The sequence below is a fragment of the Eurytemora carolleeae genome, unplaced genomic scaffold, assembly GCF_000591075.1.
Source record: "Eurytemora carolleeae unplaced genomic scaffold, Eaff_2.0 scaffold337, whole genome shotgun sequence".
Taxonomy (NCBI): Eukaryota; Metazoa; Arthropoda; class Copepoda; order Calanoida; family Temoridae; genus Eurytemora; species Eurytemora carolleeae.
In genome coordinates, this window is record NW_019396236.1 from 159,431 (window position 1) to 184,830 (window position 25,400).

Here is a 25,400-nt window from a genome sequence, read left to right on the forward strand (position 1 = left end):
AAGTTATATCTGATGTTCCTGTCTCGAGAAACTGATATAAAACTGTGTTAAAATTATACGAAAATTCATATATGTAAAATTTAGAAAATCTTAAACTTAAATCACGTGAGCAGAACTATCACCAATGGCAGAGCAGTATACTGGTCACGTGTCTCCGCCTGTATCACGTGACCACTTTACTGCACTGTCATTGGTGGAATTTCTGGTCAAGCAATAAAGACGTATAAATAATATTATGAATTAAATCTATAAAAATATAAATAAAAAATATAAAATTAGAATTGGAGTAAACCTAACTTACAATTAGCTTTCTCTGGGATATCATCGTTTTCAGATTGGTTGCATATTTGCTGAATTTGATCTTTTTAAACCCACTACTTTTATACAAAATTGTATATATATTAATTTTCGAACGAAGGGGTAAATCCTGAGAATGGATTGAGGTATTGTATAGTATGAAATGTACCTGTATAAAGGATAGAGAACGATGGGGTAAATCCTGAGAATGGATTGAGGTATTGTAGTATGGAATGTACTCTGTAAGGAATCTATTATTGAGCAGAGAACGAACAAACTGAAACAAAATTCTTGGATATTTCTATAAATTCTTAATCATTCCTACAGTTAATTAAATTGATAAGATTTTTGATCATAATATTGACATTGATGAAAGTTATTAAAGGGGCTGAAAGTGTATGTTAAAGTGTCCTTCTACGCAAAGGTGGCAATGTCTGATTTACAATAGTACCACACGGGGATTTAACCATTCTGTCAACCATTCAGAAAACTGTGACTTTCGATCACAATTTGACCCTGTAAACATAATTTTTTAGGGCCTTTTATCTTATATACTGGTACCAGTAAAACATTTATCAGTTCAAAAATATGGAAAATACTGTCGTTTTCGAAAAAAATTTTAATTCTCTAGTCTTTCTTTTAAGCAAGAGATGCGCATGTCAAAAACAAAAACATTAAGATCAACTTTATACAAGATCATAATAAGGTTTAAAGGGTACCGTTGTGACTCAGCCTGCATTGCCATCTTTGCAACTTTAAATCAAACTTACAGCCACTAGAAATGGACCATTTATGCTTTTCTGATTGTGGTTATAATGATGATAAGTGCTCATTATTAATGATGTCAACAATAATGTTTGGATTAAACTTTTTTTGTTTCTCTCTTTTAATTTTTTCATTATGATTTTGATGGCAATACTTCATTTGTGTCAGCGAGAGCTGAGTCTGACAGGTATATATAGTTCAATTTCATGATCGTTGCTCTTGCTGACATAAATGAAGTATTTTTTACATATACCTGTCAGCAAAGGGAATGATCATGATATTCAACTATATATATGCCTGTCAGTAAAGGGAATGATCTTGATATTGAACTATATATGCCTGACAGTAAAGGGAATGATCTTGATATTGAACCTGACAGTAAAGGGAATTATCATGATATTGAACTATATATGCCTGTCAGCAAAGGGAATGATCTTGATATTGAACCTGACAGTAAAGGGAATTATCATGATATTGAACTATATATGCCTGTCAGTAAAGGGAATGATCTTGATATCGAACCTGTCAGTAAAGGGAATTATCATGATATTGAACTATATATGCCTGTCAGCAAAGGAAATGATCTTGATATTCAACTATATATACCTGTCAGCAAAGGAAATGATCTTTATATTGAACTATATATACCAGTCAGTAAAGTGAATGATCTTGATATTGAATTAACTATATATATACCTGTCAGCAAAGGGAATTATCTTGATATTCAACCATATATACCTGTCAGCAAAGGGAATGATCTTGATCAGCTGTTGAAATTTAAAGTTGCCCCTCAAAGAAGCAGAAAGACTAAAATATTAAAAAATGAAAAACTATCAGTTTCCAAAATTTACAGCGCCGATTGAAGGATTCATATCTCTAATTGGATAATGAGCTAGATAGAAACATAGATGTTACCGCCATACTATTTCTATTGGTTCAGAATAGACAACATAACATGACTGAACCCTGATTGGTTCAGGCGCTAATGGACTCGAACGAAAGTGTTTTAAAATAACGGGAAATGGAATAATCTATCAATGTTACTCTACTTAATATTTGAAGTATTTTCAATAATGTTTCTTAATAAGAGTGACTTGCAGATTTTTGCTATAAGAGTTTATTATATCAGAATCAGAGATAAGATCTATCGAAGACTAGAATATGCCATATTTTCTACAACAGGTTTCATTGTGAACAACTGGAGTACACAACCAATTAGAAGACGTTTATATTCAAGGATCCTTTGGATATAAAATACAAAACCTTCAAAAAAAAAAAAATTCATCATTGTAATAATTGTAAAAAGTTGGAGTATTTCTTTAAAAATTATAAAAAAGTAACCCATGATTAGACGTATTATATGCAACAATGAGCGCTTAAGCCGGTACGACTTTAGGTCTACTAAGCCCAGCCCTAAGAAAGCTTATTAGCAGTCTGTATCATATAGTCTGTGATCAGAATTAAAAACATCGATAACTGCATCTGATAGTGCATGACACTTTTAAGTGTTTTTGTGTTGTTTTTTTAAATTTTAATTTTGCATTTTTTGTCTCGCCATTTTTACATTGAACAATCATTAACAACTCGTTAACGCCTTGCACAATTAACGATTTCTAAAATATTTTCCGTTAGCGCCGTTAAGAAAGTTGAGATTGTTGACGAACCGCTAAGTTAGTTCGTTCTTATTTTAATAACCGTTAAGGAATGGCTTGAAAAAAGTCTTAGAAAAAAGTGTTGGCGTGCCCACCCCTAACTGACTTACCCCAGATTGCTCGTAATTCCAAAAAGGCCACATACCACCATCAGCATCACAACACACGAATGGAACTAAAAACAACATTTTTAGATTTTGGTCAATCTTTACAAAAATAAAGGAAGACTTTCATTAAACTGTAGTTTTTTAATCCTTTCACCTTTGTATCCTGATGATGTGGGTACAAAACGCTCAAATAACAAAACGCGGAAGTAAAAAACGTCCATGACAAAATTCAAGTGAAAAAAAGAAGACATGTTTGACCTTTTCCAAGAAAGTTAGCAATTTTTCTATTGAAATTTTACAAAAGAATCAGTTTTCTTGAAATTCCCGCAACAAAACAACTTGGAAATAAATCACACTAAACTAAGCTAGTAGGCCTATGCTAGGTCAGGTTCTGTAAAAAGTCTGTCCATGCCATCAAAGTTGAAACCGGGTCGACATAGAACAGGGGGGCGGGGCAGTACTTGTCGTGCTTCACTAAGGCTGGTACAAGGGCCGGGTCGGTACAAGGCCGGTACAAGGGGTCGGTCTGGTTCGGATTAAAATTGAACCTAGTTCACCGTGTCATTCCTACCGATTGATAAGCTGTAAAGGATGGGTCATCTTCCTCTGATGATGGATTAAAGCAGTATTCTACAAACATTTATCAAAAATTATTTAAGGTGACTGTTAACGAAATTTTAAGTGACTTGGTTTTACTTAAAAGTGTAATCAACTTAAATGATTACAATAGCTTGATGACTAATGAGTATTGACTAATCAGAAACAAACACTTTTAAACCAAGAAAAACGACAAATTTTTCAAATTATTTATTTTCAAATTTTTAAGATTACCGTTATGAATCGGGTATTGCCATCTTTGCATGGATGGTCACTTGAAATTACGCTTACAGTCCCTTTAAAGTTAAATTTTGGATAAATTTCCTGGATAGATCTTAAAGTATTTTGATTGTGTGGCTGATGTAGCAGTCTCTTGTAGATTTTCTGATGTCAGTAAAGCACAAGTTGTCCTAAGTATTTTTTATATAGATTTTTAATCTCTTTTTTTGATTGTGTGTTGGTTTGTCTGATCAAAACTCACAAAACGGCTAATCAGAATTGAAAATGTTCACTCAAAAATATATTCTAAATCCATCAAAGAAAAACTTGAAGAATTTGTAAAATATTTAGATATTCACGGCAGAACTATAAACAATATTTAACCCTAGAACCAATGGGGGGAGGGGTAGTTCACCATATGAATCATCCCTTTTTAGAGCCATTAATGTATCACCAACCAAATACAAAGGAATTGAGTCTTTGCCACAAACTCTGATTTTCTAATCCCTATTTATTTGCACCCTGATAGTGTAAACTTTAAAGCTATGATGTTTCAAACTTCGGTTTTTTTTGATTCAACAAGAGTTTTAGTTTGAAATATCTAAGGTCTACGACATTCGGTTGCAAAGATATAGGCATTAGAAAACCAGAGTTTGTGGCAAAAACTCGATTCCTTTTACCATTTTTTTAAACTTTAGTTTTACCTGTTAATAAGATCACAGTCTGTAATACAGCTCCCACCAACCATCTTAACTTTGTTTTAGGAAAATAAGCCGTTTTTTTCTATTTTGCTAATTAACTAATCCTTATTTTTAAATTTTACTTCTCTGAAATATATAAAAAAATATCTAAACTGTTCTAAGTGGAAAAAAAACATATCTGCATTATAATAAATGTATGTTGTAAAACACATGTGGAGACGTTTTTTCTGACGAAATTATAAAAATTTTAGATTTTTTTTCTTTATTGCAATCAATATGTTTGTAACTATCTTATAGATCAACCAAATTATGTACTACCGACATTCTTTGTATTATAAAAGTTAAAGTCATTATATACAGCTTGCTAAACTATGATTAATCTTATATGAAAGGGAGTTTTTAAGTAAATATAATAAACCCGATAATCTCGTACAGGGGTTTATAAGAGTAATTTCAAGTGAACACATGGCAATGCTCGATTCACAACGGTATCATTTAAATCTTTGTTTGATCAAGCATAAATTATATATCCATGTTTATAATGTTTAGAACTGATTATAATGTTTTAGTGTGGTTATTTTAAAAGTGAAACTTGCACACATTTCAATTGCAGGAAAGCCATGAAGAAATATTACCAGAAATGGAAACTTTTTAAGGCTGAGAAAAATTGCATAATCTTCCGCATTAGTTTTAAAGGTTTCAAGGGTACCGTTGTAAATCGGGCATTGCTTTCTTCGGAGGAAAGTTCAATTGAAATTACACTTACAATCATTTTAAAAATAGGAAAACAGTATTTAAAAACAGGAAAACAGTATTTAAAAATAGGAAAACAGTATTTAAAAATAGTATTTAGAAATAGGAAAACAGTATTTAAAAACAGGAAAACAGTATTTAAAAATAGGAAAACAGTATTTAAAAATAGGAACAGTATTTAAAATTATGAAAACAGTATTTAAAAATAGGAAAACAGTATTTAAAAATAGGAAAACAGTATTTAAAAATAGGAAAACAGTATCTAAAAATAGGAAAACAGTATTTAAAAATAGGAAAACAGTATTTAAAAATAGGANTCGGGTTCTAAAGATATAGGGGTTTGAATATTTGAGTTTGTGGCAAAGGCTCAATTTCTTTATAATATTTGAAAAGCCTTTGAAAAAGGGTGTAATGAATAACATGTTGCACATGTCAATATTTGTCAAAAGTAAAAATAACTATTTTTTCAAATTTTTTCAGACATGTACTTTTTTATCTTAAATTTTTAAAAAGCTTGCCTTGAAATGTTGGACAAGGGACAAGTCTCACACTCCCCTAGCCCAATCAGGATAGGGTTAGGGACAGCAATTTCCTAACCCAATCGGGATAGGGTTGAGGACAACAATTTTTTTCACGTGTAGTCTAGTAGAATGGTTGTTTTAAAAACATATTATTATAAGCATAAACGTAAATAGGTTTTCTCAAAAAAAAGATTCCAGGAAATGAACAAATATAGACTCAAAATATTGTTATTTCCCTTTTTTCTGAAAGGTATTTAAGTCTATTGAAATAATAATTGAAAAATGTTTTGTTGCAAGGTAAAAATAGTTTTTTACATTAGGTCACTGTATCTAATAAACCTTTATTTATCAAATATAGATTTTCTATTTTGGAAATTTTTGTGAAACATTATTATGATTTATTTTTTTTGAATTTTTCTTTTAGAATTTTTATGACAGATCAAACCATTAAAACTATTCGTTAAAGGAAGTTTTTTCGAAAAATGTATAGGCTTACGTCAAAAAATATTAGATATAGAGACACCTAGCGGAAAAAAATTGTCGTTTTAAGTGCATCGTTTATAAAACAAATGAAAACATCCGAGTCGAATATTGCAACTTTCTGAATTAGTAACGATCACCATCGAATATTTTTCCGGCCTTTTCATTTTTCGCGAAAATTACCTTTAAAGGTGGCATAATTCAAAACACAAAACCATTTTTGAAAATTTAAAGATTATGAATTTTTTCATTAGTTAATTTACAGATCTAAAAGGAATTGAGTCTTTGTTACAAACTCTGATTTTCTAATCACTATATCTTTGGAACCAAATTTTGTAGTCCTTAGATATTTCCAACTATGAATTCTGTCAAATCAAATAATCGGAGTCTGAAATATAAAAGGTTTACAACATCGGGTTCTAAAGATATAGGGGTTTGAATATTTGAGTTTGTGGCAAAGGCTCAATTTCTTTATAATATTTGAAAAGCCTTTGAAAAAGGGTGTAATGAATAACATGTTGCACATGTCAATATTTGTCAAAAGTAAAAATAACTATTTTTTCAAATTTTTTCAGACATGTACTTTTTTATCTTAAATTTTTAAAAAGCTTGCCTTGAAATGTTGGACAAGGGACAAGTCTCACACTCCCCTAGCCCAATCAGGATAGGGTTAGGGACAGCAATTTCCTAACCCAATCGGGATAGGGTTGAGGACAACAATTTTTTTCACGTGTAGTCTAGTAGAATGGTTGTTTTAAAAACATATTATTATAAGCATAAACGTAAATAGGTTTTCTCAAAAAAAAGATTCCAGGAAATGAACAAATATAGACTCAAAATATTGTTATTTCCCTTTTTTCTGAAAGGTATTTAAGTCTATTGAAATAATAATTGAAAAATGTTTTGTTGCAAGGTAAAAATAGTTTTTTACATTAGGTCACTGTATCTAATAAACCTTTATTTATCAAATATAGATTTTCTATTTTGGAAATTTTTGTGAAACATTATTATGATTTATTTTTTTTGAATTTTTCTTTTAGAATTTTTATGACAGATCAAACCATTAAAACTATTCGTTAAAGGAAGTTTTTTCGAAAAATGTATAGGCTTACGTCAAAAAATATTAGATATAGAGACACCTAGCGGAAAAAAATTGTCGTTTTAAGTGCATCGTTTATAAAACAAATGAAAACATCCGAGTCGAATATTGCAACTTTCTGAATTAGTAACGATCACCATCGAATATTTTTCCGGCCTTTTCATTTTTCGCGAAAATTACCTTTAAAGGTGGCATAATTCAAAACACAAAACCATTTTTGAAAATTTAAAGATTATGAATTTTTGATAAGAAATCGTTTTCCAAACGAAATCTAAAATGAAAAACGATTGTTTAGAAAATAGTTTTCATAGACTTTGCCCATCCCTAACTTCTATATATTTAGTTCTGGAAAAATCCCTGAAAGATGAGATTTTAACATTTATAATTCCGAATTCCTCAAATCTTAAAGGTTTACGAGTTGAATTTGTTTCAAATTGCCAAGGTGAAGCAAAAAACCTTTTAAAAGGACGGTTATAATTTTAATTTCAAGTAACCCTCCATTTGAAAAAAAAGAGTGACATGTCTGATTTACAAGGGTACCCTTGAACCTCTAGTCTGATCAATAATTTAAAAGATATTTTCGCTTTTCTAGCATTATAAGTGTAAGATTCTGTTATTTTTTCTTTTTTTTGTTGAAGCAAGAAATGCGCACGCCACTTCTATGGAAAAACTACATATGAAAACTGAATATCTAATCTATATATGATGATTGATGATCAGAGAAAAATGTTCATGGTACCGTTTAGAATTTGACATAACATTATGCATACCGTCCCTTAGTGGAGGCATTTCTTTAATCATACTCTAAATTAATGCTGCAAAAATTAAGAGACGAGTCTATGATATTTTGTTTTATTTGCCTCTACATGTTGTACAGTGTACTTCTCTTTCGAAACTAAGCGACTACATTTCTCTCCGATGAATAAATAGATTTTGTTGAATTCTCTCTCTCTCTAACTCTCTCCGCAAATCTCTGTTTCTCTCTTTTTCTCTCTGTTTCTCTCTGTTTCTCTCTGTTTCTCTCTGTTTCTCTCTGTTTCTCTCTGTTTCTCTCTGTTTCTCTCTGTTTCTCTCTGTTTCTCTCTGTTTCTCTCTGTTTCTCTCTGTTTCTCTCTGTTTCTCTCTGTTTCTCTCTGTTTCTCTCTGTTTCTCTCTGTTNTCCCCCCCCCCCCCCTTCAAACCAACCTTATACCGTTTACAACTTTTTCTTTATCTTTATTTCGTGCTTTCTCTCCCGCTGAAAAATCGTCAACAATTGAAAACGTCGTGTTTGTTAAATTGTGTTTTTCTTTTCAATTCAAGTATAGAATGTTAAAGATAAAAAAGATGAATAGATGTATGCATGAGGATCAATATACAGATATCTTGTTTATTCAGTTTTTCAAATCTTTTAATATTTATTGCATATGCACGATGTTTGTTTGTTTTCATTATTTTTTTATTTTCTTATTGTTTATTTAAGTTTACCGGATTTTCCAAAATGTGTCGATAGTTTAAAACGTTGATAAGAAATATTTTGTTAAAAACTTAGGTTATGCATATAGAAGATTAGGACAGAAAAATATATCAACATTAGTAAAATGAAATTATATTACAAGAATTTTAAGAAGAAATCTGTATAAGAATATATAGAACCTCATGTTGGTAGATAGATAGATAGATAGATGTTTACAGCGATAGATAGATAGATGAGACACAGGTGACTTAACAGGTAGAAACCAATGGTTTAGAGATAGATAGATAGATAGATCGAAAGATGAAGATAGATAGATACATGCCCAGGGAATCAAACAGGGTGAAATATTGCCATTAAAAATATAAACAAGTGTGAATAAAAAACATAAAATAATTTCACGGAAAATTTTAGAAAGATGTTTTTTTTCTAATTTAATTCCCTCCTTGTTGTCCTTAATGTCGTTGCTGAGGTACAGTAAAGCCGAGGGAACAGAAGTATTACGTGTGCTTTATATGCAGTGAGAAAATTTATGATTTAAAATAGTTGAGTGAACATGAAGTACACAATTGTGCAATGTACAGTACGTACAGAATGTTTAATCTAAAGCTTATTATTTTGTTTATAACAGTATAAAATTTATATAAGATTGTAGTCCTCCTATTCTAAAGTTTTCAGGTTCTCACTGTATTGGCAAATATCAAGCTTAGGTTAAATACCTAATTAATTAACTTACAAAAGTCTCTTTATTGTTAATTAATTAACCATAGTATTTTTATTATTAAGATTTTTACTATTAAAACTATTATTAATTGCAATTGTTCTATTGTTATAATCATTATCATTACTTTTATCATAATTATTATCATAACTAATATTTTCATTATTATTACTATTTATTCATATTTTCTTTTAAATAATTTTTTTTTTCAGAATAAGATGAAATTTGTTTTGCTTCTCTGCTAAAACACTTGTGATAAATAGATATCCAGTTTTTTTCTAACTTTTATCCTAATATGACAAAGAAGGAGGACCAGAGGAGAGACCCGAGCACAGCGAGTCAAACAAAAAACACTTCTGTTACACCTAGTAGTTCTGGGGTCGGGTTAAGTGGAGTAGTTTTAGGAGCAGTTTTATCCATCACAGCTCATCTTATATATAGGTAAGGGAATTCAGTCTTTGTCAGAAACGCGAGTTTTCGAATCCCTATATGTTCGCAAACTTTTTGGATAAATTTTGAGTTTTTAAACTTAGATTATTTGACCTAAATTTTAGTTTGAAATATGAAAAACTCAATTCCTTAAGTTTTATTGTACATTTAAACCAAACGAAATTATGCAAAATAATTGTTGCATGTGCAAGGGTTAGAAAGTAACTTATTCATGTTTTTCAATTCTTTGAAAAGAATACGACATTTGATCCGAAATATCGTTTTTTATATATTTTTGGTCGGGTCGAATCAGAGTCGAGAGATTGAAAAAATAAAACGTCTTTCAGATCTAGGTTATAACAATAGAAATTGCAATGAACATGGTAGACAGCAAGAAAGAATTTGAGAAATAATCATAAAATGGACAAATTGTGACATTGTCGATTGATAAGAAAAGTAAAAAATCTAAATATATCTGTAAGTTTACAGTTGAATAAATTAGAGCCTGCATCTGGCTCTAGGGAGGCCTAGGGGGGGCATGTCTAGGGGGCACAGGGGTACCGGCCCCCCCCCTCCACAACGCGCCTGAGACACATATACATTTTAGAAGCTCTTATTATAATACATTATGAAATAAAAACTTGGTTTTAGCTTATAGTTTATTAAAAAAGAAAGTGGGAGAAAATCACAACGATTTTAGTTTAAACACTGGAAACCTTCGGATTACTATTATATTATATTATATTATATATTATAAGAGTTAAAGTCCATTTACATTTACAATATCCAGCATTCGTATATAATTAGATTTAGTTATACCATGACAGATAAACATTTAAAGATTTACAAATCATTCTTGGTGTAACTTAATTGTTTTAAAGTCAAGAGATGACTTTGCCAAATCAAAAATGAACTTGGCGTACAGGGTGTTTCGCCTGGACTAGGCGTACAGGGTGCTTCGCCTGGACTAGGCGTACAGGGTGCTTCGCCTGGACTAGGCGTACAGGGTGCTTCGCCTGGACTAGGCGTACAGAGTTTTTCGCGCCCCTTAGAATCTTTTTCTTCTTTGGCGCTGTTTGAAAAGGGAAGTCTGCTTTACCAATTTGTATATAAATTAAAGTTATTTTTCTTATTTCTGGCCCGAAATAAGTTACCAAAGTAAGATACCAAAGTAAGTTACCAAAGTAAGTTACCAAAGTAAGTTACCAAAGTAAGTTACCAAAGTAAGTTACCAAAGTAAGTTACCAAAGTAAGTAAGATACCAAAGTAAGTTACCAAAGTAAGTTACCAAAGTAAGTTACCAAAGTAAGTTACCAGAGTAAGTTACCAATCAAAGTAAGATACCAAAGTAAGTTACCAAAACAAAATTGGGCCTGATCAGTTCAGCTGTTTATTGGATACAAACCAAACCAAATTTACATACAGCACTTCAGTGTGTTTTGATAATCCACGAAAACTAAAATGAGATTGGATCAGTCGTGTTTTTTAATCTTAATTAACTGCATTTTAATTTTCAGATCCAAACAGAAATCGTAGACCTCTGATATTTTAAACTGCGAATTCTCATAAGATTAAAGTTTAAAATAGATCACAGGTTTATACCATTAGATTAAAAATATGGAAGATATTTATTTTTTTCATTCATTTTACATTGAAAGATAAGATATAGAATTGGGGTTAAAATATATGTACAAAGGAATTGAGTTTTTACCACAAACTCAAATTTTTAAATCCCTCCATTTTTGCTGCAGCCTGATAGTGTAAACATTTGATATTTCAAACTTAGATTTAATCAAGGTAAATAATAATTTTAAATATCTATGGTCTTCCACGTTTACGTTAGGTTTCAAAGATATAGGGATTAGAACATCGGCAAAAACGCATTTTCTTTAAACGATTTATTTTTTCAGAAATTACTTTTCTATGGCTGACAGAACAGATGCAAAATCCCCAGAAATATTTAGAGGAATGAATGGGCTCAAGGTAAGGTTTTATCAAAATAAATAATTCAATTGACAAATCTTAAAAAACTTATTTGCATAAAATATGTCTCATGAATACATCTTTGTTCAGAATAAATACTTGTTAAGAGCAAGTTTACAAACGATATCTTATTATTTTACGAAAAAGAACAAAATAGTAATTCATCCATAATTTCATGGATGCCCTGTAACTGTATAAGAATTATTTTGGCTAACTTAATGTCTTAGGAATATTTATTTCGGCATAATTATATTGCAACATACAGTGAGACCCATAAAACTATGGATTATGAAGAAGACTGTTGGATCAAACTTTTTTTTATTCCAAATGAACTTGAGACACAAAGATTGCGAAGTACACAGACTCAGTTTACACAGAATAAGTTGATTTTCTACAGTGAAACCCTTAATAACGAATACATCGAAAGAATTCATCAAATGTCTTATTCTTCACTTTCTGATAATGGAATGTTGTAGATATTTAGTTTTTTAATTAAATGATTATATGGAACTCTTTAAAACTGTTCCCGCATATTCACGGCTATTTATTTATTTTCGCAAATACTGAAATTTACGTAATATAGTATAAAACTCATTGAAAAATTGTCAAGACGACATTTGATAAATTCTTCCGATGTATTCGTTATTACGGGTTTCACTATAGTAAAAAAATTTGTTTTCTAACAAAACAAAATACATAAAATCGTCTTCCTATTCCACAGTTTTATGTGTATCACTGTCTCTAGGATGAATATGATCTAATAATAATTGGAGCTGGTTTATCCGGGGCTGTTATTGCAGAGCAAGCTTCTTCTAGACTAGGTGGACTATAAATTTGCTAGAAATAAGAGTTTAGAAAATTAAATGCTAATTGGTGTGCACTTAAATATCAAAAATCCCTTCTCCTTTCAACAAAAAAATTTAGTTTTGAAAAGAAATAGGCTATTAAATATGGTATTAAATTTAAATATTGAACATAAAAATGCAATTCTAAACATTTCAGAAACATCAAAATATTACTGTTTCCACTGTTTTTAATTGAAATAAAATTTTTCATAAATCCTTTAAAAATTCAATTGAAAACTACCGATTTAAATTACTAACTTTTATAAAAAACTATTTAATTTTTATTTAGGTCTGAAGTCTTTAATTCTTGAGAAACGAAATCATATTGGTGGAAATTGTTATGATTATATTGATCAGCATGGAATACGGTAATAATTCAGTTTTTTAGCTTTCTTTGACAAGAAATCAATATAGTTCTTAAAAAATAAATATCATTAATATTGAGGGTTATTGAATGATTTTTGAAGAATTGGGGGNGGGGGATTTTGATGTTGGGAAGTGTATGATAATTAAAAAAATATACACCCATGTCGTTGTTTGTTCAGATATTTATTATCTTTTGATGATAGGAAAGATCTCATTTTTACCAATGAAAACTAGTTATGGTCAGAGAAAACTATCATCAAAAACTAAAACTAATTTCATTGTCATCTCTTATGATAAAGGGACTGTATGCAAAATATAAAGTGACCCTCAACATGCAAAGATGTACAAAATGTCCGTTTTACAATGTGTAACCTTTAAAAGCTTTGTCTCAAGTATGAGTTATGATGTGCTTTTTGTTTCTTTAAACTGGTTATTTTCGTTTGCGGTTTCTCTGCCAAAGTGACTTGCGCTTATCTTGCTTACAAGAAGCAATGAAGAAATTATAAGAATGAGACAGTTTTCAAGTCAAGAAAACTACTCTATCTTCCACATTCTTGAGCACTGCCAGTTTCAAGGTACCGTGGTATATCAGGCACTGCTAGTTTTAGGGTACCGTGGTAAGTTAGGCACTAGTGCAGTTTAAGAGTACCGTGGTAAATCAGACACTGCCAGTTTAAGGGTACCGTGGTAAATCAGGAACGGCAGGTTTTCAGGATATCGTGGTAAATCATGCACTACCAGTTTAAGAGTACCGTGGTAAATCATGCACTGCCAGTCTAAGGATACCGTGGTAAATCATGCACTGTCAGTTCAAGGGTACTGTGGTAAATCAGGCATATCCAGTTTTGCAGACAGGGTCACTACAAATTACGCTTACAGTCCCTTTAAGTATGACGCCATATTTGATCAGGATCTCGTTGTATGGAGTGCATATATTCCACACCAAGTATCCCAGGGTAGAGGAGTACGTGACCAAGTTCTCCTCCTGGGTGCCCTACCAACACAGGGTCCTCGGGGAGGTCAAGGTATTCATGATCAGAAAAAGCATTATTTTAATACCCATTTCTTTTTTTATTATTTTCATAAATATCGATATTATTATTCTTATTATGATTATTATATTAATATTAATAATATTATAGGATGAGAATGGTACTACCAGGGTGGTCCCTATTCCTCCTAACCTGGACACCGTGAACATCCTGTTCAACACCAACCTTGAGACTGAACAGGATATGAAGGACTGGTTGGATCAAAGAAGACCTAAGGTACATTGATAGATGGATAAATAGAAAGATAGATGGATAAATAGATAGATAGGTTAATTATTAGATAGATTAATAAATAGATACATAGTTAAAGATTTATAATAGATAATAAAGATAATATATATTATAATATATAGTGTTTTTTATTGCTTGCTTGATTGTAAAGTTGTCTGGATAAATTTGTTAAATTGATTGAAAAATCTATTTATCTATTTATCTATTTATTGATTAAGTTATTAATTGAATGATTGATTTGTCTAATTGACTACACCTCCAGCTGACGTTGAAAAATTTATATCTCTAGGGGTTGGGGATGTTTAATTGATTGATTAATTAATTAATTTACTAATTGATTGATTGTTTGGTTAATTGATTGATTGACTGATTGTCTGGTTATCTTATGGTAGAGATGCCTATCTCCTGGGTTGGGAAGGATTTATTGATTTATTGATTTATTAAATGACTGACTGATTGATTGATTGATTGTCTAGTTATCTAACCCTCCAGCTGAAGACATGTCTATTTCCATGATTGGGAATGATATATTGTTTGATTGATGATTGATTGATTGATTGATTAATTGCCTAGTTGTCTGCCCCTCCAGCTGACGGGGAAGAAATGTCAATATCCAGGGTCGGACAGGATCTCTATGAGAAAATATTTAAACCATACACAAAGAAACAGTGGGATAAATGGCCCAAAGAGCTGGATGCGTCAGTGCTAGCCAGACTTCCGGTCAGGTTAGTTTACTCATTTCCGGTTGGATTGTTTCCGGTAATCTTGTTTTATAAACTTCCGGTCGAACAGTTATAATTTTTCTTGCTAAGGATAGCTAGACGCGTCTCTTTTAAATTTCATGTTTAGGACAAGACACAGTCCCTTTAATATTTCATGTTTAGGACACTAGACAGAGTCCCTTTAATATTTCACGTTAAGGACACTAGACACAGTCCCTTTAATATTTCATGTTTAGGACACCAAACACAGTCCCTTTAATATTTCATGTTTAGGACACTAGACAGAGTCCCTTTAATATTTCATGTTTAGGACATGACACAGTCCCTTTAATATTTCATGTTTAGGACACTAGACACAATCCCTTTAATATTTCATGTTTAGGACACTAAACACAGGCCCTTCAATATTTCATGTTTAGGACACTAAACACAGTCCCTTTAATATTTCATGTTTAGGACACTAGACAGAGTCCCTTTAATATTTCATGTTTAGGACAAGACACAGTCCCTTTAATATTTCATGTTTAGGACACTAGACCCAGTCCCTTTAATATTTCATGTTTTAGGCACAGTCCCTTTAATATTTCATGTTTAGGACACTAAACCCAGTCCCTTTAATATTTCATGTTTAGGACAAGACACAGTCCCTTTAATATTTCATGTTTAGGACACTAGACCCAGTCCCTTTAATATTTCATGTTTAGGACACTAGGCACAGTCCCTTTAATATTTCACGTTTAGGACACTAGACACAGTCCCTTTAATATTTCATGTTTAGGACACTAGACAGAGTCCCTTCAATATTTCACATTTAGGACACTAGACACAGTACCTTTAATATTTCATGTTTAAGACAGCTAAACACAGTCCCTTTAATATTTCATGTTTAGGACAATAGACTGCAGTCCCTTTAATATTTCATGTTTAGGACACTAAACCCAGTCCCTTTAATATTTCATGTTTAGGACACTAGTCACAGTCCCTTTAATATTCCATGTTTAGGACCACTAAAGATGACCGATATTTCGATGATCTTTTTCAAGCTCTACCAAAAGGAAAATAATTTTATCTAATTATCAAAAACCTGTAAAAACACTTTCAATGAATCTAAACAAGCCAAAAAACAAGTTTAGTTATTTCAGATCTGTTTACTGAAATTGATTAAATTTTACTTTTCTAAGACCGATCAATCTCAGTTTATCTATAAAACGTCCAAATTGTATATTATTTTTAAAGAGGGCGCCTTTTTTTAATTTTACTTTTTACCGAAGTGAAACATGACATAAAGAAGACCAATTATTTTAATCATCATTATTATTTTTATGCTTTTTATTTTCATTTTTAGGTAAAAATTTCTTCTAAAGCAGCTGGAATTCAAAATGAAGAACTGAATCAATGCTTAATTAACATATTACTTAATTGGTCAATCCTCTTTATATTGCCATGTATATTTTAAAAAAATGTGCATTTCAAATAAAAAAGGGTGTAATTGAAATAGTTTAAAATAGTAAAATTATATATTTAGATGGATACACAAAAATGTTTGAGAATATGATTTTAAACAACCCGGATATAACAGGAAACTAAATACATATTTTTGCAGTACAGTGCAGTGCACTTAATTACACATGCACTGTACATATGATTCTTCATTTTTTCTTCAAATAATATGTTATATTTTATTTTTACCCAAATCCCTTCGAAGTGCAAGATAGTTGTTCAATTAAAAGAGCTAGAAAATACCCCTCCTGGTTGCGCCCCAATTATACAATACTTCCCCTCAATATTCCAGGGGGTGGATATCCCCCAATAGCACCTTCTCCATTATCCGTCATTGAACTCAAATTAATAAATTAGTTTTTACAATTGATGTTAAATTTTTTTAATTTGTGTTCACGTATACAGTGCGTGTTAATGTTGATTACTTTGACGTGAAGGATTTCCTTCCTAAACATGAACTCCTAGGTAAGATGTAATTTATCAAATGTTTAGAATTTTATAGTGCCCGCCGTTTACAGAGTGGCATGTTCGATTCACCCTTTAAACCTTTATCGGAGCAATAATTAGGAAAATATCGTCGTTTAACTATCTTAACCCAATCTGACAGGGGCGGGGGGGCAATTTGAAAAGAAAAACTTCAATTGAAAGAATAAATGTTTATTTCGAAAAACATGGATATATCTTTATCCTTGGAACCATTAATAAACCTGGCATGCCATCCTAAATAAAGGTTCACTTAAAAAAACATGCCTTTAAAAACTTCGGATTATATATAATTATATTTTTTGTTTATCTCTCTAAATACTTCTGTGAAAATTTCTTCAACTTTTTTATACTTTGCTCACTTTCGGCAAATGCAAATATTATCTTATTTTGTTGAAAGTAAAAAATTTATTTCAATTTTCAATTTTTTAGTATTTACTGGACCCATTGATGCTTTTTATGCTAGCAAAGGACTAGACAAACTAGAATATAGGTAAGAATTAAATCACTAAATTTTTTCAGCTTTTTATTTTGCATTTTTTATAAATTGTGACCATAATAGATGAAATTTCAATAACGATCTAAACTATTAAAATACAAGAATTTGGCGAATTATTTTGGACTTCTTCCTTCAGAGTTTTTAATCCTAAAAATCCATCTGGGAAACCTCACGGTGTACAGTTTATTTGATAGTTCTAATAATAATTCTTGCTATAGACGTCATCACAATGAAGACGACTTTCGATTTAAATTTTTATTTTCAAACATCATACACATAAGCATACAAACTAAGAGAAGCTGTCAATTATCTCTTTGTTTACTTGTAAACTTGTTTTTTGAAAGTAAGCTTCCTAGAAATGAAAAAAGAATAGAAAAGTCGTCTTTATAGTAATGATGTAAACGCTGACCACTGCAAGTTTGAAATATTAAAGGTTGTCATGATATATAAATTAGAAAACTAGATATTTTTTTTTGTTAAAGGTACATGTATCCGTATTTTGTTAAATTGGGACTATATCCATTTTTGTTAAAGGGACTGTATCTGTATTTTGTTAAATGGACTGTATCCGTATTTTGTTAAAGGAACTGTATCCGTATCTGGTTAAATTGGGACTATATTCGTTTTTGTTACAGGGACTGTATCTGTATTTTGTTAAAGGGACTGTATCCGTATTTTGTTAAAGGGACTGTATCCGTATTTTTTTTAAGGCACTATATCTGTATTTTGTTAAAGGAACTGTATCCGTAATATTATTAAAGGAACTGTATCCGTATTTTGTTAAAGGAACTGTATCCGTATTTTGTTAAAGAAACTATATCCGTATTTTGTTAAAGGAACTATATCCGTATTTTGTTAAAGGCACTATATCTGTATTTTGTTAAAGGGACTGTATCCGTATATAAAGAAACTGTATCCGTATTTTGTTAAAAGAACTGTATCCGTATTTTGTTAAAGGAACTGTATTCGTATTTTGTTAAAGAGACTGTATCCGTATTTTGTTAAAGGCACTGCATCCGTATTTTGTTAAAGGGACTGTATCCGTATTTTATTAAAGGGACTTTATCCGTATTTTGTTAAAAGAACTATATCCTTATTTTATTAAAGGGACTATATCCGTATTTTGTTAAAGACTATATTCTGGGAGACGGAGTATATAGAACCTAAATCTGGATTAAAGGGACTATATATCCGTTTTTTGTTAAGATCTATTTTCTGGGAAACTGAATATATTGAACCCAAATCTGGATTTTACCAAGACGCCTGGGTAGTAAACCATCCAGACATGTCCGTAGGTAAAATTTTTTTTGTTGATTTAGTTTTTTTCAGATGAAATTGAACGACTCTTATTAAATGTTGTTTTTTTAATTCATTGTCTTTAATTTTTTAATATTTTTATTTTTATTATTTCTTTTTTTATTTGGTCAAAATTCAATTGTTGAAAATTTTAATCTAAACCGTTCCCCCTTAAACTAATAAATCAAATTTTAAAGTTAGATTGACCAAAATATTTCCTTGCTCAGTATCTAATGTTCTGAAATATTTGCTTTAATCAATTATATAAAGATGTAGAATTGCTGTTATTATTGCAAATTCCTTAATCTGGTTCTGACTGTAATTGGAATCCACCCCTTAAACAAGTTATAAAGAAAAAGTGAAAGTGAAATGTTTATGCTTTTTTACGAACAATGAAGATATTGATTTAATTTTGAAGGTTGGACCCGTATATCTGAATACAAACACTCACCTAATCAACCGAAAGGAACCAAAGATTTACCCGGAACTGTTATATACAAGGTATTGCAAGAATGATAAAACTGTGGAATAAGAAGACGACATTTGATCAAATTTATCAATATTTGATGTTGTTACAGAGCATGCAGTTTTACCAGTAGCTTATAAAATCAACTTATTATGTGAACTGTGTCTAATTGTACAGTGTACACTGCACTATTGCTGTATTTTATGTTTTGGACTATTAAAGATCTTTACTTTAGTCTAACTTTACATAAATAAGTAGTATTCATATTTACAGTTTCATGGAACCCGCTATATATATATATAAGGAACCTTTAATTTAAAATGTAAAACTGAACATCCGGGAGAGTTGAAACAAGTTAATCCGGGAATACAAATCCAAAAGAAAATCAAATATTTCTTCAGTTGTTAATTGAGTCTATACAACGTTCTCATCCTGATTTGTCTTAAATTAACATCATTTTGTTTTGGGTCTTTAAAAATGATTTCAAGTCTTCAATTCTTTGACTTTGACATAAAACTAGGTTTAGAAAATTACTGGATATTGCCAAAAAGATTTATTGTTTGGGAAAAAATGTGCAAATTCAAAAAATCAACAAATTCGTCAATATTGATGCCTAACTTATCTTAAGAATAACTTTTATAAATTTGTTATTTTTATTTGCTGTTTAAGAGAGGGAAACAAAAAGTTTAAGTATTAGTTTAATTATTGACACGAAACCGGTTTTTTTTGTAAAATGTTAAAGCTTCTTAGTTAAAAAACACGAAATAGGATTTGATATATTTATATAATTATTATTATTATTATCATTATTATTATTATTATCACTTCTTTAGGAACCAAGAATTGTATGCAAAATATCAAACGCTAGCTAAAGACGAGCCAGGCGTCACATTTGTAGGTTTGTAAAATTTTAAAAATCTTTAATAAGCCTGAAGTTTATTTATTTTCATTAATTTTTGGATCATTATGTCCAATTTTCATGTTTCATGTTCTGTATAATTTCTCTTAAGCATCATTTTAGAGAATTTGAAAATTATTCGATGCAATTTTTAGATTGCAACTCAACACTGTAATTATAATTATTTTAATAACCAGCGAATCATCTGTTAAAGGATTTTCAAGAATTGTTTTTAATGATTTTTAGAAATGTACCGAATTCGGAATTACAAATTACTAAATATTTTTTTCCTGATATTAGCAGTAAGTAATTACTGTTGTTTTGCTGCTACTTAATGTGTTTACTATTTTTAGGACGCTTAGCCAGCTATAAATATTTCAATATGGACCAGGCGATATTGAATGCTCTTGAACTGTTCGATGGTCTCGTTTCTGATGGAAAACTCAAAAAAAAGGAATAGAGAGTCATCTAGCGGTGGCTTATGGAACACTTTTTGAAAGACCAGATTAAGGAAATCAACAGAAAGGGTTATTTAAAGGGACTGTGTAGTAATTTCAAGTGACCCTCTGTTTATAAAGTAACATGTCTGTTGAAAAACAGTATGATACAGGGTAAATAGTTTTGAATGTCGTCTTCCATACACTGTCCTAGATGTTAAAGGCTGTTTGTAGGTAAGAAATCTTTTGCTGAAATGTATTTTACTTTGAAATTGATTTTACACTATCATATGACTCCTATATAATATTTTTTTATTGTCTTTGGTATTAAACAACTTAACAAATTATGGAAGAAGACATTCTAAACTATTTACCAACTGTTATGTTTCGTGTGACACCTTGTATGAGATATATGAGATTTTTATAAATTTAAAAATTAATTATTTTTAAACGTATTGTCTCTCTACAAAGCAAGCAAACTGCGGATTTCTGCTGAAGAAACAATGTTAAAAGTATCAGAAGTAAGCAAAACGGCCCCATGATCACTTCCACATTTATTGCCAGAAAATTGTAACGTTGTAGATCGGACATTGTTTAATTGGAGGGAAACATGATACAACATCTTAAACGTCTCTTAAAAACTGAACAAAATTGAAATCACGAGACCATTATTTTTCATTAATTTACATCCAGTTTTACTTTTCTCTACATTTTGTATTATGTATACAATTTATGATATGTATTTTATGGCTTCTACACATTAGTATATTTTTTTATGAAATTATAAAAACATCATACAATTTCAGTATTCACTAATTATAAAGTTTTTTTTGATAAAAATTTTAATAATCGTTATCATAGTTTATACTTTTACTTGTTTATTTTTAATTATTGTGATTTAAAAGTTGATAATCTTTTATAATGTTTAGATGCATATGTTAATTGTGTATGTATGAACATTTATAAATTTACAAAAGAAATATGAAAATAAACGAAAGTTTATTAAACTTTTAGCTTTAAAAATAACAGAACATGCTGAAAATCACGTAGTTATGAAAAGAATACTTTTTTAAACGCTTTCATCTATTTCCTTTATCAAAAAAGGGTGAAAATGTGTGATTTGTGATTTTCCATTGAAATTTTGAAACAGGGTAATACAGAAATGTCCCCAAAACGAATATTTCCAAAAAAACATTAAATTCCCTTAGTTCAATTTAAGATACTTCATGTTCTGTATGTCGTCTTGCATAATCCATTTTTCCCTTCGTTAGACAGGACTCACAGGATCTACAAACTGTCCACTAAACTCTGCATTCTCTTCGATCAGTGTACTGCAAATTTCTCTTCAAAAGCTTAATTGAGGGTGAACATAGAGCTATGGGGGTATATATTTTTCTGGATTATTTTTCTTAATTAATTAAAAACTTGAAATTGAAGTATGGGAAAAATAAATGAAAGGAGGGAACGCATTCAGTAGATTTTAAATTATCATTTTTTTCACTTCTATATCCTGTACGACGTACTTGCATGAATTCTAAGCTTGACATGAGCTGTTTGGAAAGATATCTTTGGGTCTATTTTATTGCAAAATTGCAAACTTGCAGCTAATAAAAATATTGAACCTTAAAATGTAGCAGATCCAGGAGCGCAACTAGACATTTTGTTAGGGGGGTGGGGGGCAAGAGTGAAGTATGTTCGAAAAATGTGTACATCACATTAAAATTTTACATTACCATCAAGTTTTTTCTCCCACTTTTAATCAAAAATCATTTTTTTCCGTAATTCAACAAAAACACTGATATTAGTAATAATTTTTTAGGGGGAAATTTTCTAAAAATTAATACCCTTCGTTCGCAGTTTGATTCAAATAAAAAATTTAAAAGCCGGACTAAGTTCAGACATGTCGGAATTATAAGTTTTAATGATAGAAATGTTAAAGAGTTCACATTTTGTAAAAATGTTCCATTATTTAAACACTGTAAAAAAGGCTATTGTTGAAATACGGCAAAGTTCTACAAAAAAAAACACGATAAGGCATGCTACTTCCTTTACAATTCTAAGATTTGGCTTTGTGTAAGGAAAGCAAATGGAAACCTTTAGAAAGTTAAAAAACTGCTATGAACTTCTTGGTACATCTCAAAATATTCCGCATTCTTGCCAATAGGAATTTTAGCTATACGGTTGCTGTGTGAGCTGCCAGTTTTCGAACTAAAACTGTCGAAATTTCTATCTTCCAACTTTGAATCCATTTTACTTTCCGGTCATGAGAAAAATTTGGGTCAGATTGGTTCAGCCGTTCATTGGATAGAAACAAACAGAGTATATATGAATTGCCCCCCCCCCCTCCCCCGAGGAACGTAAACTTATTCGTTAACCTATTCATATTTGTCAGAAAAAAAATATCTTTTTTCGCTTATAAGATAAATTTCCGATGTCGCACACAATTCAAAATTATCAGTTTTCTGGTCGGAACGCTCCGACAAGGGCACCAATTGTGAGTCAGATATGCAATTATCCGCGTACGAATTTGTCAAATAAATGCAGGATTATAATGCCAATTTATTTATTTTTCTATTATAAATTTTCATCACATCAAAATTGTAACATTCTTTTTAATCGGATCCGAACTGAGTGCATAAAATGGCAAATTTGGGAAAGTATAGAATAGTAACAGTATAACTTTTTAGGTTATTTTAAGTTTTGTATTTTTTAGTTGGTTTTACACTCTTTTATCTTAAGATTACATGATGGAGAATTCACTGCAAGAAGTGCAGGAGAAAAAATTCCTTAAGCGGAATTCTTCAAAATCTTATGCTAAATAGTAAGAATATATATGGTACAAATCATGCACGAAAAAAGTTTTAAGAATGGACAAAAATAGTTCACATCACCCTTCTTCAGTGTTTTCACAAATAAGTTCTCCTTCTCACAAGGCATATTTGTTCTGATCACTTTTCCAGGCTGAGTAGGGTAGAAAACCAGTTTTTGTTCTTCTCCAGGGTACTCTTCTATTTTCCTTGCACTAGTATTTGACCGATGCTCAAATAGATAATCTTCTATCAAATCGTCCCGACGTTTATGCTAAAAATCCTTCGGCGTCCATGGCTGGGTTATATCCGGCAAATCTGCGTTCTGGCCGGAAGCAATGTGCTGAAGGTACAGGGTCTTAATCTGTCGCACTCGATTCTCCAATCGCGTGAGACGCGCGCGAAGCTCAACATTGCGATCACGCTGGATCTCGAATTCAGCCTCTAGAAGTTCGTTCTTGAGTTTTCGATTTTCACGGCAACGTTTCGAGGCTTCGTTGTTTAAATCGCGCATTCGGCGATACCTCATGTCGGACACTTCCGCGTCGGTCAGATTACCCTCGGTGGCGGAATACACATGATCACTTTCATCACCGCTTGTTATACGAGGTTTCGCGACTTTCGGAGTGATCTGTCGTCCCATGGGAACTGGAGGACGGCCACGCCCTCTTTTCTGACGAACAGGTCCGCCTCCTTCTCCTCCTCTTGTGCTCATGCTGGCACCAGGGGCTCTAACAGTTTCAAGTCTAGATTAAACAAATGTTAAAGCAAAATGTGAAAAACAAATTCTATAGCTGCTGCTGTAAAGGGAAAGAGACAAAAAGGAAAATATGCGCCCCTTAATTAAATGTTTGTTATTAACTTTCTTGAGAACTAGTATGATAAAAATCGGTTTATATACTAAATTTTTTAAAGCTTTCATTAAGAAAACAAAGTTAACAATGAGGGTGCGCAAATACTGCATTTAACTAATAGATAAATTTAGAAAAAATTGCATTTAAGCATAATGTAGTAAAGATTAAATAAAACATGATTAGCCCATGAATATCAGTTTGACAAATAAAAAGTAAGCACCTGCTAAAAGGAGTAGGCTTCAAGACTGGACTAACAGGATCTGTTCCAACAGAAGTGGACGGCAAGTACTCAGAATACGGCGGCTCCAGAACGACGGTGGCCGGAGTGTGAAATTCCTCTCCTGGGATTTCTGAATTCTGATTTATTGTATCGTCGACGATCCACTGCAAGACGTCTGGGACTTCCTCTTTAGCCTCGACAATCATGCTATTATCATCGTCACTCTCGATAACATAATCGTAGCTGTTGGAAATAGTAGAATGTTCGGTGAATTCTGTATTTGGTTCAGACTTTCCTTCCACATGAGTAAGAGGAGCATGGAGAAGTTCTTGTGCTTCAGGTGTTCCCGGGATAGTCCAGAGATCGTCGAAAATGCCGGATGATGGCGGAGCCAAGTCGACGCTAAGTTCGGCCATAATAGTTTCTTTTTTGGGCGCATTTGAGAACATGATATCTTGATTAATCTCAATAATTGGGGTGTTCAGAGTCGATGGTCCATGATCAAGGGCGGTCGATATCGTGCCGAGTTTCGTCGGACAATTTGCGACGGAGAGCAGTTCTTGCTCCCAGTCGCAGTCTGTGCTTGGAAGGAGGTGCCCCAAAGGGTCGCTCCCCCCGCCCCTTCCGAGGGAGGCTGGCAGCAGTTGTTGCAACATTTTCGTGTCGATAGTTTGTGTGAGAGGACATACTGAGATATAGCTGAGTAGAGTGTCCTTGGTTCTAGGAATGTTGACAACTGAAAACATATTTCGATTAATAAAAAATAAAATATAACGTTTGAACTGAACAAAAAACATCATACGTTTTGATGATAATTAAAAAGGGATTTCAAGTTTCAAATGAAAAATCAACATCAAACATCTGTAACTGTGATGAAAAGTTGAAATCAATAGAGAAGTAATACTATTATTAATAATATTAATTAGTAGAGACGAATCAAACAAGGG

The 25,400-nt window shown here is 31.4% G+C and overlaps 3 protein-coding genes and 1 long non-coding RNA gene across 4 annotated transcripts in view; 2 read left to right on the forward strand and 2 right to left on the reverse strand.

Annotated features, from left to right (window-relative positions):
- Positions 1-3,461, reverse strand: part of LOC111699003 (uncharacterized) — a 7,171-nt gene extending 3,710 nt beyond the window's left edge. Inside the window, exons 1-4 of the mRNA XM_023469525.1 lie at positions 3,393-3,461; positions 2,825-2,889; positions 1,801-1,869; positions 467-574 (exon numbers count right to left, since the gene is read on the reverse strand). Of these exons, the coding sequence (XP_023325293.1) occupies positions 467-574; positions 1,801-1,869; positions 2,825-2,889; positions 3,393-3,461 (311 nt within the window). The remainder of the gene's footprint in view (positions 1-466; positions 575-1,800; positions 1,870-2,824; positions 2,890-3,392) is intronic.
- A 6,120-nt stretch (positions 3,462-9,581) lies between these two features.
- LOC111699005 (UDP-galactopyranose mutase) lies at positions 9,582-19,287 on the forward strand. Its single transcript, XM_023469526.1, has 13 exons — positions 9,582-9,806; positions 11,705-11,777; positions 12,523-12,598; positions 12,912-12,990; positions 13,899-14,013; positions 14,131-14,256; positions 14,845-14,996; positions 15,996-16,048; positions 16,519-16,572; positions 16,899-16,958; positions 17,409-17,469; positions 18,682-18,770; positions 19,190-19,287. Exons 1-13 carry the CDS (start codon positions 9,661-9,663, stop codon positions 19,285-19,287), a joined length of 1,182 nt encoding a protein of 393 aa, XP_023325294.1. The 5' UTR covers positions 9,582-9,660.
- Positions 19,288-20,063: 776 nt separating this feature from the next.
- On the forward strand, positions 20,064-20,579 carry LOC111699008 (uncharacterized). Its single transcript, XR_002764658.1, has 2 exons — positions 20,064-20,135; positions 20,489-20,579. It is a non-coding gene; the product is annotated as an uncharacterized LOC111699008 (long non-coding RNA).
- A 2,542-nt stretch (positions 20,580-23,121) lies between these two features.
- Positions 23,122-25,400, reverse strand: part of LOC111699007 (uncharacterized) — a 4,165-nt gene continuing 1,886 nt past the window's right edge. Inside the window, exons 2-3 of the mRNA XM_023469528.1 lie at positions 24,454-25,189; positions 23,122-24,125 (exon numbers count right to left, since the gene is read on the reverse strand). Coding sequence (XP_023325296.1) covers positions 23,654-24,125; positions 24,454-25,109 — 1,128 coding nt within the window. The 5' untranslated portion in view covers positions 25,110-25,189 and the 3' untranslated portion in view covers positions 23,122-23,653. The remainder of the gene's footprint in view (positions 24,126-24,453; positions 25,190-25,400) is intronic.